Raw genomic sequence first — 14,847 nt, forward strand, 5'->3', positions numbered from 1 at the left:
GTTTATGAAACTGCGCCATCTTGTGGACATTTATAAGATCTTGTAAACAAACATTTTTACATGTCACATTTTCCCTTTAAAATCGGCGTCATTTCACTGATGCAATACTTTTTTTTATATATTGTTGGACATGTTATGCACATATTGATACAAAATACATATCTGATTCATAATCGGTTGCACAAAGCACATGCATGGGGACTGACATCACACCATTTTGTCTTTATGCAGCATCGGAATTGTGATACAGGTTTATAAATACGTCAAATGCATTAACAGCATCCTGCACACACCATAATAAGGTTTCACAGATTGTATAAATGGATGCAAATCCGCTTGCAGGCTTTAAAATACACACTCTCGATGGGACTCGGACCCCGCTGCGACCACGTTGGAGGCGGAGCCTGAGACCGTCTGGTTCCGCTGCTCTGCGGTCGCCGTCGCCCATAGGATCGTCTGATATGAGGATAAATGTGAAAGGAAACACTCCGATGAGGAAGTGAAATGATAACATAACGGCGTTTCAACTAAAGCATTTGCCTATTTCTTCGCTCTCTGGATTGCAATGCCGCCGCTGCGAGTTTTCACCCTGCCGAGGCAACAGTCCCTGCTGCTGCCTGCGGTCATCAACCCGTTCGTGCAAGACACCAAACTCTCCAAAGCAGCTATAACTAAAGTGAGTATGTGGTTTCAGATCAATGGTCATGTTAAGGCAAGATTTGGTAGAATATAGTCATCGCTTTACGGCTAACACACACAATGCTGTGTGAGATTACACACACACACAGGCTGCTGTGCAACCAGGGCCTGTAATCTTCTCCAATGAGGCTTTGACAATCGGCTTGTAAAGCACAAACAATGAGAGCCGTTGTGTGTTTTCTAGAAATCCGTGCAGTGATGTGGATTCTGGACTCGTGCATAGGCATACGTCTGTGAAAAATGAAACAGCCATAGGGTGGTTAACCACCCTGGCAGCAGTCTTCTCTGATTATCGTATAGGCCTGTGATTTATTATGTGTGTGTGCCCCTCTCCATGCAGTGTGTCCTCCTGGGGATCTTCCTGGTCCCTATTCGCGCTGTCCTTGTGTCCCTGGTTCTGATGGTGACATGGCCAGTGGCTTTCATAATAACCTTCAACCATCCTGTGAAAGGAGCCGAACCAATGACAGGATGGAGACGGTAACTAGGACACAAACAGCATCAGACTGTAACACAGCTTCCCACAGAGCTACACACCTCACAGGCACCTTCACACTCACCAGGCTGGCATGATGATATATGACTCACTCAATCATCTAAAAACGTATGAATTGCAAACCAGTAGAGCTGCCTTTGTGACATCAGTTTTGTTTACGTACACAATGTTTCTTTTATTCACATGGTTACTTAAGTAAATTCAGTGTGGCCTAATGCGTAAAGTTACCTGTGCTATAGTGTCCGGTTTTACTTACCTGTGCTGTATCATGCAAACATGTTGTGTTTGCAAAGCAAATACATAGTCAAACCTTGCAGCCATTATTTCGTCCCCATAAATTACACTTCCCCCACTGATACCCCATTCCGACCAAACCGGTTCCAGGACCAGTTCGGAGCAAGTGCCTGATGTGAACCAGTTATTCCTGTTTGCAGCAGGGCCGGTTCTTGAACCCGAAAAACTACTTCTTATTTGGCACCAAAAAACTGTAATCAAGAACCGAATACTTCAGGCTTACATTACGTTAGAGGGCCACTAACACTTGCTTTTTTCTATAGCCTGTGAGCCGCCATGTTCAGTGCATTTCACTAAAGCAAGAGGTAGCAGAAGCATTGTGTTTGCTGGGTTCATAAACTGGACAGGAAACACAGGGCTGCAGCATATTCTCAAAATAATAGTTCCTGACGTGACAGGAAGAACGTGTAGCAGCTTGCATTATCGCTGAATCATGTTTGAGTTGATCACATCTGCACTCAGCTCTCAGAAAATAAAGAACCAGTGGTATTGGTGAGGCACCCTAAAAGCACCTGAAAGAGTAATTTATCTCTTTATGAACATAAACCACCATGGTTATTACTATTGGGTGGATTAATTAAACTGATCTTTCAGTTAGATCGTTGATCTCCATTCTTTTTTAAGATGGTATCTGAATATATTCTTCTGTGCGGGGAATACCATAGTTCTGTATTGATAAATACGTTTGTAAAATATTGGATAGGATTAGTTGTAAGACTGTAGATTTTTACCTCTGAGTACTAAACAGGGAAGGAGATTTTAAACGTTTCACTTGTGCAGATAGCAGCTGTTGTATACACAGTGGGGCGTTCTAACATTCTTGTGGCCTTAGACTAAGGCTTTTTCTGTGATTATGACCAAACATGGTGTTGGTGGCGGAAACAAGAGAGAAGCTTATCTTCCTCACCTACTTATTGCTTAACTGTTACCATATTCCTCGGGGGGTTGGGAGGTAAACACTGAAGCTTATGTTTTACGCTGAAAGGAAACAGTGACTAAATACTCAAATGTAACTATTTGAATCAGTATTTGTTTTTTGAATGATAACTTAGAAAGTTCAAATAATTGATGTTTTAATGGTTTGTTCTTTGAATCATATAAGAGCCTGCACCGCTCTGTGTTGCTCTAAGCTTTCTGCATTTATAAGTACCCATTATAACTTAATCAGCTGATGGTACGTCAATGTGCTGTTAATGGGAAGCTTTCTGCTCTGAAATCTGCATTGCGTTGAGCTTCCTACACCAATGAGCAGCTTTTAAAAGTCATGGGTTTGTATTCTCTTGGAAAACGTTTTAAAAGTTACAGTTCACCATTTGTCATTTTGTCTTATGATGTCAATTTATCCTATGACTTAATATCCTTTCTCTAGATAATGAGGAAGTTACTGATAGATGCTAAGACTCTCAGCAAGAGAAGTACAAAGTGTTGCAACTCATCCTGTTACTAAAACTCTTGTGCTCAGACATCTTGTTAGCAAAGAAACTGACATTTTGCCCACTGTGACACAGTAACCCTGGAAGTGATAATGATTAACACAGAAACAACGTAACATGGCTGATCCCAGTGTGAAACAAAGTAGTGCCTTTTTGAGCTACACATTTATCATTCCTTGAAGGTCAACTATTAAGCAAATATCCACTTTTTCATGTCTCTTCTACATCAACATGTGTCCCCTCTGTGTAAAGAGATTCTGACATTTTCAGGAACAAAGATTCTCTCTCTTTTTGTCCTGATCCATTTCTATAAAAACCTGTCTGAAAATGAGCTGATCAGATTTTGGCCACTTTATGATGTCATCACGATGCTTTGGCTTGAGTAACCATTAGCCAATCACCAACCAAGGTAACCCCCCCCCCCCTCATCACCTGAATCTCCTCCCCTCCAAAGCACCATTGTGTTCTTTGTAACCAAATATCTCTCAGAGGGGCGTGGGGAGGGGCTCCTTATTTTCATCTAAAGTAACAGACAGAGAATCAGCACTTTGGAAACAGGGCTGAAACAGAGGGGATTATGGGTAATGCTGCAATGATCTGTTTGGTGTTTGGAGCCAAACACTTCAGAGGCATGTTTTGTATATATCTGAGACCTATAATATATTGATGAAAAACAGTATAACAGGGGACCTTTTAAATTAAATAATACAAAATGTTCCGTTCATCTCCAGGATCATGTGTCGGCGAGTGATGGCCGCCCTGGGGAGGGCATACTACTTCTGCATGGGCTTCAGAGTGGTGATCAAGGGCAGGCAGGTGGACAGCAGTGAGGCCCCCATCCTGGCTGTAGCCCCCCACTCCACCTTTTTCGATGGGATAGTGTGCATCGTTGCAGGCATGCCCTCCACCGTCTCACGACTGGAGAACCTGGCTACACCCATCTTTGGCAGTAAGATGATTAGCATGTGATTTGCTTTTTCGCTACAGGAAAGGCTGGGTGTGAACCTTTTTAAATAAACAGTCTATGGTGTGAACTTGTGAAAATACGTGACAAATACAGAAGTGTGAAACCGCTTATAGACATCTGACTGCAGAAGGCTTTGTTACATATGCAATGCAACGTTCTTATATTATAATATATTAGATACCTTTCAGTTTAAACATCCCATTGGAACATATCCTTGTCAATCAGATATTATCTATTATTTACTTATGTGTTTTGTAAGGTGAGAATGCACTTGTTAAATATTACATCAATGTTTTTGAGAGTAGTGACACCTCTAAGTTTGTTTAATTGAATTGACAAGAGCATTTTCCTCTGTTAAATGTGTTAATGTGTGTGTGTTTTGCTCTCTCTGCAGGGTTAGTGCGCTGTCTTCAGCCGGTGCTTGTGTCCAGGAAGGACCCCGACTCCAGGAAGAATACAATCCAGGAAATCGAGAGCAGAGCCAAGTCATTGGGACACTGGCCACAGGTGTGTACCAACACAAAGCATCCTCTAATATTCATTTGGTATAATCATTTATTATAGCTGAAGAGACAACTCTAAGCTTGTCATCTTAGAAAAACCCCAAGAGCAGCGCCACAGGATAACTATGTTTCTTTTGAAACTGTACACGAGAGATAGACAAAGTAGATACCATTTAAATACTGTTATTTCAAAAGCATCCTTTGAAATCTGCAGCAGCATTACATTGAAAACTTGATAAAATTTTAAGATCTTAACATTAACTTATGTTTTGTTCCTCAGGTTCTGATATTTCCAGAGGGAACATGTACAAATCGCTCCTGTCTCATCACTTTCAAACAAGGTAAGATATACATGTGCTGTAATGTAGGGATGGGAATTTGAAAGCAAATGTATATTCGAATATTCGACCCCCCGAAAAACGGTTAACCGGTTAACCGAAATGTACATATCCTATAAAAAAAAAATGGGGTAAAAATAATTCCAAATTTTTCTTTTATTTTTACCCAAAAAAAAATTCAATAATTTTTGAAAATAAATACATACATGTTCAAATAAGTATAGAAACCAAGTCGAATTTGTCAAATGTATTGAACTGGTGATCACAGTTTGACAGCTATAGGCCTACAGCTTTCATGTGCGGAGTAAACAATACAATTCCTATCTGACCTTACTTGGTGAAACATTTGCAAATGCAACATAAACACGGGCCATAAGACTGTTAAGCACCTGAACTTTTGAAAGAACATCCATAACATTCATCTGTTTGTAACTTAAAACAAAAAAACAATTGTTCTAATAAATCATATTTCAATTACTTATAGACTATTCTTGCACTATTTCTATTATATTCAATCGTATTTGTATTTACTTGCATTATTTTATCCGTTTTATTGTGTTGCACTGTTGGAGGAGCCTGTGACCTAAGATTTTCATTGACATAACTACACTGTAGCTAATGACAATACAAGCCTTGAATCTTGAATAAAACAAACTAGATTCTTTTGTAGCCTATAGCACATGTAGCATGTTAGCTTGAATTGCACTACACTGAGCCGATAGACTAACAGAAATGACACTTGATACTACACTGCTCCATTCATTCACGATACAACATGGTTTGTGTATTGACTGATACCCATACAACCGTGGTTATGACTGCGATTCAGCTTTCATTGAGTCATAATGAGAAGCCTCCATTAATTCATCCATACCGTGTGTTCCCCACCTTCAGGTGCCTTTATCCCAGGGGTCCCTGTGCAGCCTGTGGTTATGAGATATCCCAACAAACTGGTATGTGATCGTGATTGTAAAATAGCGATTATATATTCAACCTTATAAAACGGACAAGTCAAATCAAGCAATCTGATTGGTTCTTAGCCGTGATATACTGAGCGTATTGCCAACCCTCCCGATTTTCGCGGGAGACTCCCGATTTCATTGCCCTCTCCCGGTTTCCTCCCGTGGTCATATTTCTCCCGATTTCTGACAAAATCAGATTTACTCACGACTGTTTCCACTCGGACTTTAATACAGCTACACCATTGTTTGGTTTCCATGGTAGCGCGTCTCTTTAGTAGCGCGCGCAACTGAAAGTCTAAAGAAGGTGAGGAAGATAGTCACAGAAAACAGAACAAGAATCGACAACTCGAACCTCTGCTCACTCATTTACTGTAAAATACAGGTCCAGCCCACACATATGCTCCATCAAGGATGGTTCTACAGGCCGCAGTGCACATAGAACTACAATAAGCATGTTAATGTTAATCTAATACAGCTCCGGCGATCCACTAGCACACCCGAACCACGCCCCTTAGCTGTGATATAATGAGCATACACCACGGCCTGTCGTGAGCTNGATTTAACTGTATACAGTTGGGCTGAAAAGCAAACTGCATCCTTCGCGTCGGGCCGAACCACGCCCCTTAGCTGTGATATAATGAGCATACACCACGGCCTGTCGTGAGCTATTGCTTAATTAGATTTTCCGAGCCAAATTCATAGCAACAATGTAATCATTTGCAAATAGGGTAGTTGGAAGATAATTATATAAATGCAGAGCCAAAGAGAAAATGCTTCCTGTTGGGGTGCAGTTCACACGCTCACAGTATTAATAGTCAGTTTATGTCCATCCAAGCAATTGTACATGGATTACCAGCTGAATTTTCACATATTTGAGGTAACTTTGTTGACATAATCTCATAATGTTTACCTACACTATAAACTCAGCTGTACCACACAACATCATGTATACCATTGTTTTTCAGTGTAAATGTTTAATGAAGCTTTATGTATGCTTCCCTGCAGGACACAGTGTCTTGGACTTGGCAGGGTTTCAGCTCGTGAGTGTGCTTTCTACAGTTTCTCATGTTTCACCTATAGTATGCATGTTCCCTGAAAGTGGTGCATGCCAGTACTCTTGGCAAAACACACAATTCTAACTCAGCAACAAACACTATTGCTTTGTATTGCCACTACTGTAACCAACTGTCCTGCTTGTGTCATGCAGGAAAACGCTGCTGCTGCTAACTCTGAGCCAGCTGTACACCACAGTAGAGATAGAGGTAACAAACATTCCTCAAATGTGCATCCTAATATAATATATCTAATTGTATATAAGTTTAATAAACCACATGCTCTTTTGGGTCGTTTTTAATATTGTAAAAATCTGTAAATTAAGATATTATGTAATGTTTTCATCTTGTTATTTACTGGTAGAATCAGGTTATCTCTGTCATTGAATTTACTATACAAGTATGTGACCTTAATCTCTATGCTGTGACTTATATACTACATCAAAGTAAGCACAATGTGTGTTTTTAGATTTGGCTTTCATTCAAAGGTTTAGGATTTGATTTTTCTGCTTGACCTTCCCTGTGACCTTTTTTGTCTGTTCGTTCTTTTTTTTTAAGTTCCTGCCGACACATATCCCCACAGAGGAGGAAAAGAAATGCCCTCCTCTGTTTGCTAGCAGAGTGCGAGACAAAATGGCAAAGTAAGTGTTATTTGGTCTGAAATGCGAATTCCACTGTGTGTTGCTCAAGCACAAAATATAAGACTGTCTGACCTTAACAACACTTTTCCCCCCTTGTTCTGGGTTGCAGTCGTTGATCAAATATGAATGCACTAAATGGTTGGTAACTTCTAAACAACCTCTTCTCTGAATTTGTACCATTATTTTCCTCTTATCATACGTCTGTTTGTATTATTGATACCCATTTTAAACTAATACTTCATGACTGATGAAAGTGAGGGCTAGATTATTTTAGTTTTTCAGGTATTTGGTCACTGTTAGGTGTAGCTTGTTTTATCACTTGAGGCTCCTGTCCAAAATTAAACCGGTTTTTATCCTTTTTAGACTTTGAGCGTGTTACTCATGCCTTTGTTTTTACTCATCTAGATGACTGTAATGCACTTTATGCCGGCCTAAACAAGACCTCGCTGGCACGCCTGCAGCTGGTACAAAACACTGCGGCTCGGCTGCTTACAGGAACACGCAAGCATGAGCACATCACCCTAATTCTGGCTTCCCTCCACTGGCTTCCTGTTCATTTTAAGATGTTATTGTTTGTTTTTAAATCGCTTAATGGGCTGGCCCCTCAGCACATCTCCGACCTCCTAAAGGTGTACACCCCCTGAAGGGCTTTGAGGTCGGCTGATCAGCTGCTGCTGGTAGTCCCTAAAACCTAGAAAAAGACCAGGGGAGACCGAGCCTTCTCAGCGGTAGCCCCCAGGCTCTGGAACGACCTGCCCCCCCATGTCAAATTGTTGCCCACCCTTCAAACTTTTAAGTCCCGCCTGAAGACCCACCTCTTTTCCCTCTCTTTCGAGTCAGTTTGAGCTGTTTTATCGATTTTTATGCTTTTATTTGTCTGTCCACAGCCCTTATGTGCCTTTTATATATGTTCTATATAAATAAAGTGGATTGGATTGGACCTACGACACAGACACACAACATAATACATTTTATATTTGTTTGAATACTTAATCGACTTTATTGAGCCTCATCTTCTGATCTTTTTGGAGGATGAAGATCAGGTTGTGTTTTAAGTGAGTGACTTTGTGGTGTTTTACTGTCAACTGTGTAGGGTCGCCGGTTCAAGTCCCCGAACAGACCTAAATATGGAGAGTGGACTGCTACTTGGAGAGGTCCCAGTTCACCTCCTGCCCTGCCGTGGTGCCCTTGAGCAAGGCCCCGGACACCCCCCTCACTCCCCCTCACTCCCATTGCTCCCTGGGCGGTGTACACTAGCTACCCACTGCTCCTAGTACTAGACTCCTGGTACTAGGATTGGTTAAAAGCAGAGAACACATTTCACTGTGTGTGCTGTGTGCTCTGCATTAGGGCTGAACGATTAATCGTTTTTAAATCGACATTTGTGTGTGCGCTCTGTGGTTAAGTAGACTGCATATGAATGTTCATATAGTGTGTGTGTGGTAGAATGTACAACTTGAGTTTTTGGGACATGAAAGATGGTCGAAATGTACAACTGGTTTATGCGACATCAAAGATGAAGAGAGTAAAGGTTTGTCGACCAGGAATCAGACTTACGACGAAACCCCGCCTAGTAATAATAAACAAGTATACGCACGGATAACTAAACTTGTGCTAGGCACATAGGTAGTAAAGACCAGAAAGAGATTTCTTCTGTGCCGCTGGTTACCTTGAGAGTTTGCTGTTAGACGTGGTCCTGTAAGATGTCGGGGCCACAAAGTCGTACCGTTTGTGAAGTAATCGGATTGTTACCTTACAATAACAAGATAATTATATTTCCCTCCCAGTCCATGAGAAATGTTTGGGATGAGTCATTGTGTGGTGATGCTTCATGAGGATAGTGACCCTTCTGTAAAGGTCGGAGAAATGAAGCTGAACTCTTTTATTCAAATCAGTGGAAGAGAAAGTGGTCTCATTAAAAAATGTTTGTCGCGGTCATGAGGTGTGGGACTCATGGAAGAAGTGGTAGAGATAATGCGATTTGGCGTACGAACAGTGTGTAGTACGTGGGTGTGGGAGGTGTGATGTGATCGTGATAGATAGGAGAGGTGTACGGAGGTGTTGGTTGTAGGTCAGTTTGTTGTTGTGGAAGGTCCAACGAGTGAGAGACGAAGCTATGATAGTGGGCTCGTCCGGGTAGCGCGTAGAGTAGGCGTCGCTTAGTGTTCGTAGTAGTTGTCTCGCTGGCCGCCCGCAAGTCGACAACCCAAAACTCCAGGCCAACTTTTGTCAAGTCCCGCTGTACCGGCAGTCGACCTCGTAAAAGTACTACGAGTTGGCTGGATAGTCGGCGCTGTTGTGGACTCTGGTGTGTGTAATCTAAGAACAATACTTACCACTTCCGTGTCATAACAGCCTTGTTTAGTCTGTAATCGTCAAGGTTCAAGTAAATTCCACAATTTCTCACAAGTTTTAACAAATTACAGCAATTCTCCAGTAAGGTAGACGTTTTCTTTCTGTACCTTTTATTACCGACGTGACGAAAAGACATTAGTAAAACTAGTCGTAGATCACACTATATTCAAGAATTATTAAGNTCAAAATCGACAGTGTTTTTAAACAGATAAACTCTTTGGTTGAGTCCAGTTGTTATTGTAATGCACTTTATGCTGGCCTAAACAAGACCTCGCTGGCATGTCCTGCAGCTGGTACAAAACGCTGCGGCTCGGCTGCTTACAGGAACACGCAAGCATGGACACACCACACCTATTCTGGCTTCCCTCCACTGGCTTCCCTCCTGGCTTCCTTTCCATTTTAGAGTTCATTTTAAGATGTTATTGTCTGTTTTTAAATGGCTTAATGGGCTGGCCCCTCAGTAAATCTCCGACCCCCTCAAGGGCTAATCAGCTGCGGCTGGTAGGCCTAAAACCAAGAAAAAGACCAGGGGAGACCGAGCCTTCTCAGCGGTAGCCCCCAGGCTCTGGAACGACCTGCCCCCCCATGTCAAATTGTCGCCCACCCTTCAAACTTTTAAGTCTCGCCTAAAGACCCACCTCTTTTCCCTCGCTTTCGAGTCAGTCTGAGCTGTTTTATCGATTTGTATGCTTTTATTGTCTGTCCATAGCCTTTGTGTGCCTTGTATTAATTCTTACGTGTGCCTTTTATCTATTATTGTAATATTATATTTTATTATAATGTTCTGTTTGGTGTGACGCACTTTGGTAAACCCTCTGTTTTCATTATGTGCTATACAAATAAAGTGGATTGGATTGGATCACATAATGATGCTTCCAAATGACATAACCCATCTATACACATTTGTAGATGAAATCCATATGCATTAATAACTGCAGCCAACGGATCATTTTATTTCCTATTAAATACTTTTAATGAATAATTACAGAAAGATTTTTTTTTTAAACTCTTGGAAGTTATCATGATGTGATTAATGCTGATATTTAGTTACATTTCTACCAAATGGGCTCCTGAGAAAGTGTATTGCGTTGCGTTTATGTGGAGCTGTATTATCTGATAATTCATCTTATATGAAGTTTACAATATAGTACATAATGTTCAGCCAAATTAGAGATGTCATGGTTTACTGAGATAACAATGAGTGGGTTTAGCTTAGCTAAGATTAGCAAAACACGCCTTGGGTTTCTCCAACAATTACCTTCAGTTTGGACAGCTGTCCCAAGTCCTTGGCAGCATTGAAGATCATCTGAGCTCCTTGCTGTTGGACAGACAGATAAATCATTACACAAGGAATAGATTACATTTGAAATGACTGTATAGATTAGGATTATAAAATATAAAGCAAGTGAAGATGAAGGGTTAAAATTCTCAACATGCAGTTAAGATAAGATAAGATGGACTTTTATTAATCCCTCGTGGGGAAATGGTTTCTCTGCATTTGACCCATCCTAGTGTTAGGAGCAGTGGGCTGCCATTTTGAACGGCGCCCGGGGAGCAGTGTAGGGAGCGGTGCCTTGCTCAGGGTCACCTCGGTAGCACTTGGTCTTGCCGGGATTGAACTGGTGACCTTCCAGTTACCAAGCCTCCAACTCCCTATCGACTTCGCCACCAGTTATTACAGTTATTGTGTTTTCATTTTTTTTTGGAAGCTCCAACAAACAAAAATGTTTGAAGACCGCTTGACGTGAATTGCACTTTCATATGTCCATCGATAACTTAAAAAAACAGTAAATGTGATTTTCCAAACACGTATTTTAGACAAGGATTAACAATTCTCCCCATGTGTGTGAAGATTTAGAGATGCCATGTTGTTTCATCTCATGTTCAGTAATGTGTGTGTTATGAGGGGGAGCTGAACAGATGGAGGAAATCGAAAAAGAGACAGGCGGAGAAGAGGAGGGAGGTGGAGAAACGAAGGAGACAGATAATTGATCCAACTCACGCTCTGGTCATTCAGAGGAGGAAGAACTATTGTTATCTCGATGATGTTCAGCACGATTTTCCAAAGCTCTTTGAGGACTCGTTTCAGCACAGTCTTTTCACAGATCTTGGCAAATAACATCAAACTGCAGAGCGGAAAAAGAAGGCCGTTCGTTAGGTCAACACTCTGAGCATGTGTCTCAAACAGAGCCAGCATGAATGGAGGCTTCAACAAGTGATGACGCATTCATAAATAATGGTATTAAATAAATAAAAAACACCTGTGATTCATAGAATAAAATGCAGCAGCTATGTGCTTTAATCTCACCCCATTGTGCAAGAAGGGTCTGAGAGACAGGAGGGAGGATTTGGTATTTCCATATCATTAAGAGGATTCCCTGTAATACCCTATTGGCCTCAATGTTGCTAGGAAAAATGGTGGAGAGAGATTCCTAGAGCTCAACTGAACCATATCACCACTTCGGTTCTTTCAAGAACGACACAGAATAAATACAGGTTGAATTAATAGACCTTCACAGATACTGCAAGTCTTTTTTCTGAAAACAAATGTAAATGGTAATTATTATATGCTGCATTATTCATTTTATTAGCAGTTTTATTCACAATGTATTCATCAACATAACAGTATAGGCGCGTTCACACCAAGTACTTTTCCCACAAAGGTTCCTGAGAACTACGATTTAGTTGCGTTCACACCAAAAAGTCCCAGGAACTAAATTAGTTCTAGAGAACCTTTTTTACCCCCTTTTCAGTCCCTGCTAGAGAGCAGGGACTTTCGTGGGAAAAAAAGGTTCCTGTGTCTGATTGGCTGGGCGGAATGCAAACCACGCCCCGTCAAACTCCCAAAAACTTTTGTGAAGCCGCCATTTTATTATCCTCGCATTGCATTATTAGCATTAGCATTAGCCCAGCGCAGAAACGCAGAGAGACTAACTTATGACAACACAAAATAAAACATGGGAGCGGTGGAGATGAGGAGGTGTCGGCGTTCTGGCGATTTACTCGGAAGGCTTCAGTAGAAGCTGCTGTGAGTCCCAGCAGCTTCTACTGAAGCCAGTCCCCAACTCCGGGGACTTCCGGCCGGGGATTTTGGGCGGCAGTATACGCCGTGAAGTTGTTTGCGGCCTGCCAGTAAACCCAAAGCAGAAGAAGAAGAAGTGACGTCAGCGGCTTCATTTGCCTAATCCACCCCCAGGAGCTAATTTCCGGTGTGAACGCGATCTGTACTTAGTTCATGAGAACTAAAGAGTTCTCAGGAACCTTTGTGGGAAATGTACTTGGTGTGAACGCGCCTAATGCATTCAATCAGACATTTCCAGAAAGAGGCAGACAGTTACAATACCAGAGAAGCATAAACAACACGTGCATATCGTAGAGGGCCAACATCTAATTTGTTAGTAAAAAATGATTGTGAAAAAGACTATTAAAAAAAATCTGAGCTCTGTGATACCCGTTACCTGATTCCTTCCTGGCATGTTGCAACTTTGATGGTCCACTCCCATTAAAACTTAACTTACCCCTCGGTGTGTGCAGTACAACTTTTTGACGCACAGACAAGGAAACGTTCAAACTCCTCAGAGAGAATTAAGCAGCTCTGACTAGCTAATCTGTGACTCAGTATGTGTCTGTCCCCGGGCTCTCTTTCTGTGTCCTCCCCGGTAAAAAAGAGGATAATAATCGTCAGCACCTCAATAGCTTGCTCATGACTTAGACCAATCTTCTCAGGACGTACTGTATGGGTACGAGAATGTAGCACTGTTGGCGCCTTCCAGCCATCTGCTGTACCACTGTGAGTTTTTTGTTGTGTGACAAGAGCAAAGATTTGGGATTGCAGCAGCAGGGCTGGCTGGGTGCGAGCATGTTTTTATGTGTGTGTGCAAATTCCAAAGTTGACATTCTCATCACATCCCTGGCTCTCTTACTTCTCTCCACAGAGGCAGAAGGAGATTTACGGATCTACGTCCTAATATTAAGTGGATTAATCAGGAATGGAGAGTCGAGGTTGTCATAAATATAAATGAGGTCTTTTGAGGCATAGGGTGAGACACGCTTCATGTCCACATAGTGTAGGCTATTAGGAGTTTATCAGCTCAGTGGATTAAGACCAATAACCTCAATTTAAAGGCCAAGACACACAGTCAATCTTAATGATGCATTGGAAAGGGGTTAAGCCCAAAGGTAATACAGACCAGCAGGGCTGCCTTCCCCACTCACTAACCCAGGGAATAATCCAATTGTCTTTCACGCCTCAGGAAGTGAGGAGTTCAGTGTATTTTGCAGCCTAAATTAGATTCTAAAACTATTTTTTTTGCCATATTTTCTGTAACTGAATTTCATATAAAAGCTGAGCAAACAATGTGCTACCTGTCAGAGTTAGCCTGGAGGATATGTGCTGTGTTGCAGTTAACACATGCAGCTGATAAAGCCAGGACTGCCACCCATCATTCCCTAGGGAGAGATTAACTGAACCTTCTATCAATCTCACATCATTCCCAGGACCTGATGGGTTCCTCTTTGCCAGAAATCTATGTCTGAAAAACAGAATTAACATACACATTTGTACATGGAGAAAAACAATCATATTTGTGTATGCCAATTTACGGCTCTTAGAATAATTAACATAGATGGAACATGAAGAGAATTATATAAATCTAAATTATGCTGAATTATGACAAATTAGTTTGGTGGCATTTAGATGACTCTATAATGTGGGGCTGTGTCTGAGTACCAGAGCTGCTGAAGTCTTGGTTGTCACTCCAAAATAAAACGTTTTCATAGTGAGTCCAGTAATCCATGCCATCACTCATGCAGCACAGCCTTAAACTAGTCTGAAATCATTATATCGGAGCTACCACTATGACAACTTCACAGATAGGGAGAGGAAGAGGGGAAGAGGGGATGAAACAGTGGAGAGAGATGGTGGAAAATTGATTTTCTTCGAGCTGCATTAATCAAATTGACTACAGAAGGGCATTATCAGTACAATGGATTTAATAAAGCATATTAAATGATGACAAAGGCGTGTCTGGTGAAGCAAGCTAAATCTGAGGGATGATGATGGGAATGATCAAAATGCGATGCCAGTTGGAGGACATCTCAGAGTGAA

At 41.5% G+C, this 14,847-nt stretch overlaps 1 protein-coding gene across 2 annotated transcripts; it reads left to right on the top strand.

The window, feature by feature from the left end:
• The first annotated feature begins 372 nt into the window (after nt 1-372).
• On the top strand, nt 373-8,194 carry lpcat2 (lysophosphatidylcholine acyltransferase 2). 2 transcript variants are annotated; one of them, XM_010793673.1, is made up of 10 exons: nt 373-676; nt 1,040-1,179; nt 3,654-3,871; nt 4,284-4,396; nt 4,673-4,733; nt 5,625-5,683; nt 6,698-6,732; nt 6,900-6,954; nt 7,303-7,385; nt 7,791-8,194. In XM_010793673.1, exons 1-10 carry the CDS (start codon nt 566-568, stop codon nt 7,792-7,794), a joined length of 879 nt encoding a protein of 292 aa, XP_010791975.1. In that variant the 5' UTR covers nt 373-565; the 3' UTR covers nt 7,795-8,194. The 2 variants fall into 2 exon arrangements, with proteins under 2 accessions (XP_010791975.1, XP_010791974.1); XM_010793672.1 differs by lacking the exon at nt 7,791-8,194 and adding an exon at nt 7,495-7,739.
• The last annotated feature ends 6,653 nt before the right edge of the window (nt 8,195-14,847 follow it).

This window comes from Notothenia coriiceps, unplaced genomic scaffold, assembly GCF_000735185.1.
Source record: "Notothenia coriiceps isolate Sejong01 unplaced genomic scaffold, NC01 NC01_scaffold00037244, whole genome shotgun sequence".
Lineage (NCBI taxonomy): Eukaryota > Metazoa > Chordata > Actinopteri > Perciformes > Nototheniidae > Notothenia > Notothenia coriiceps.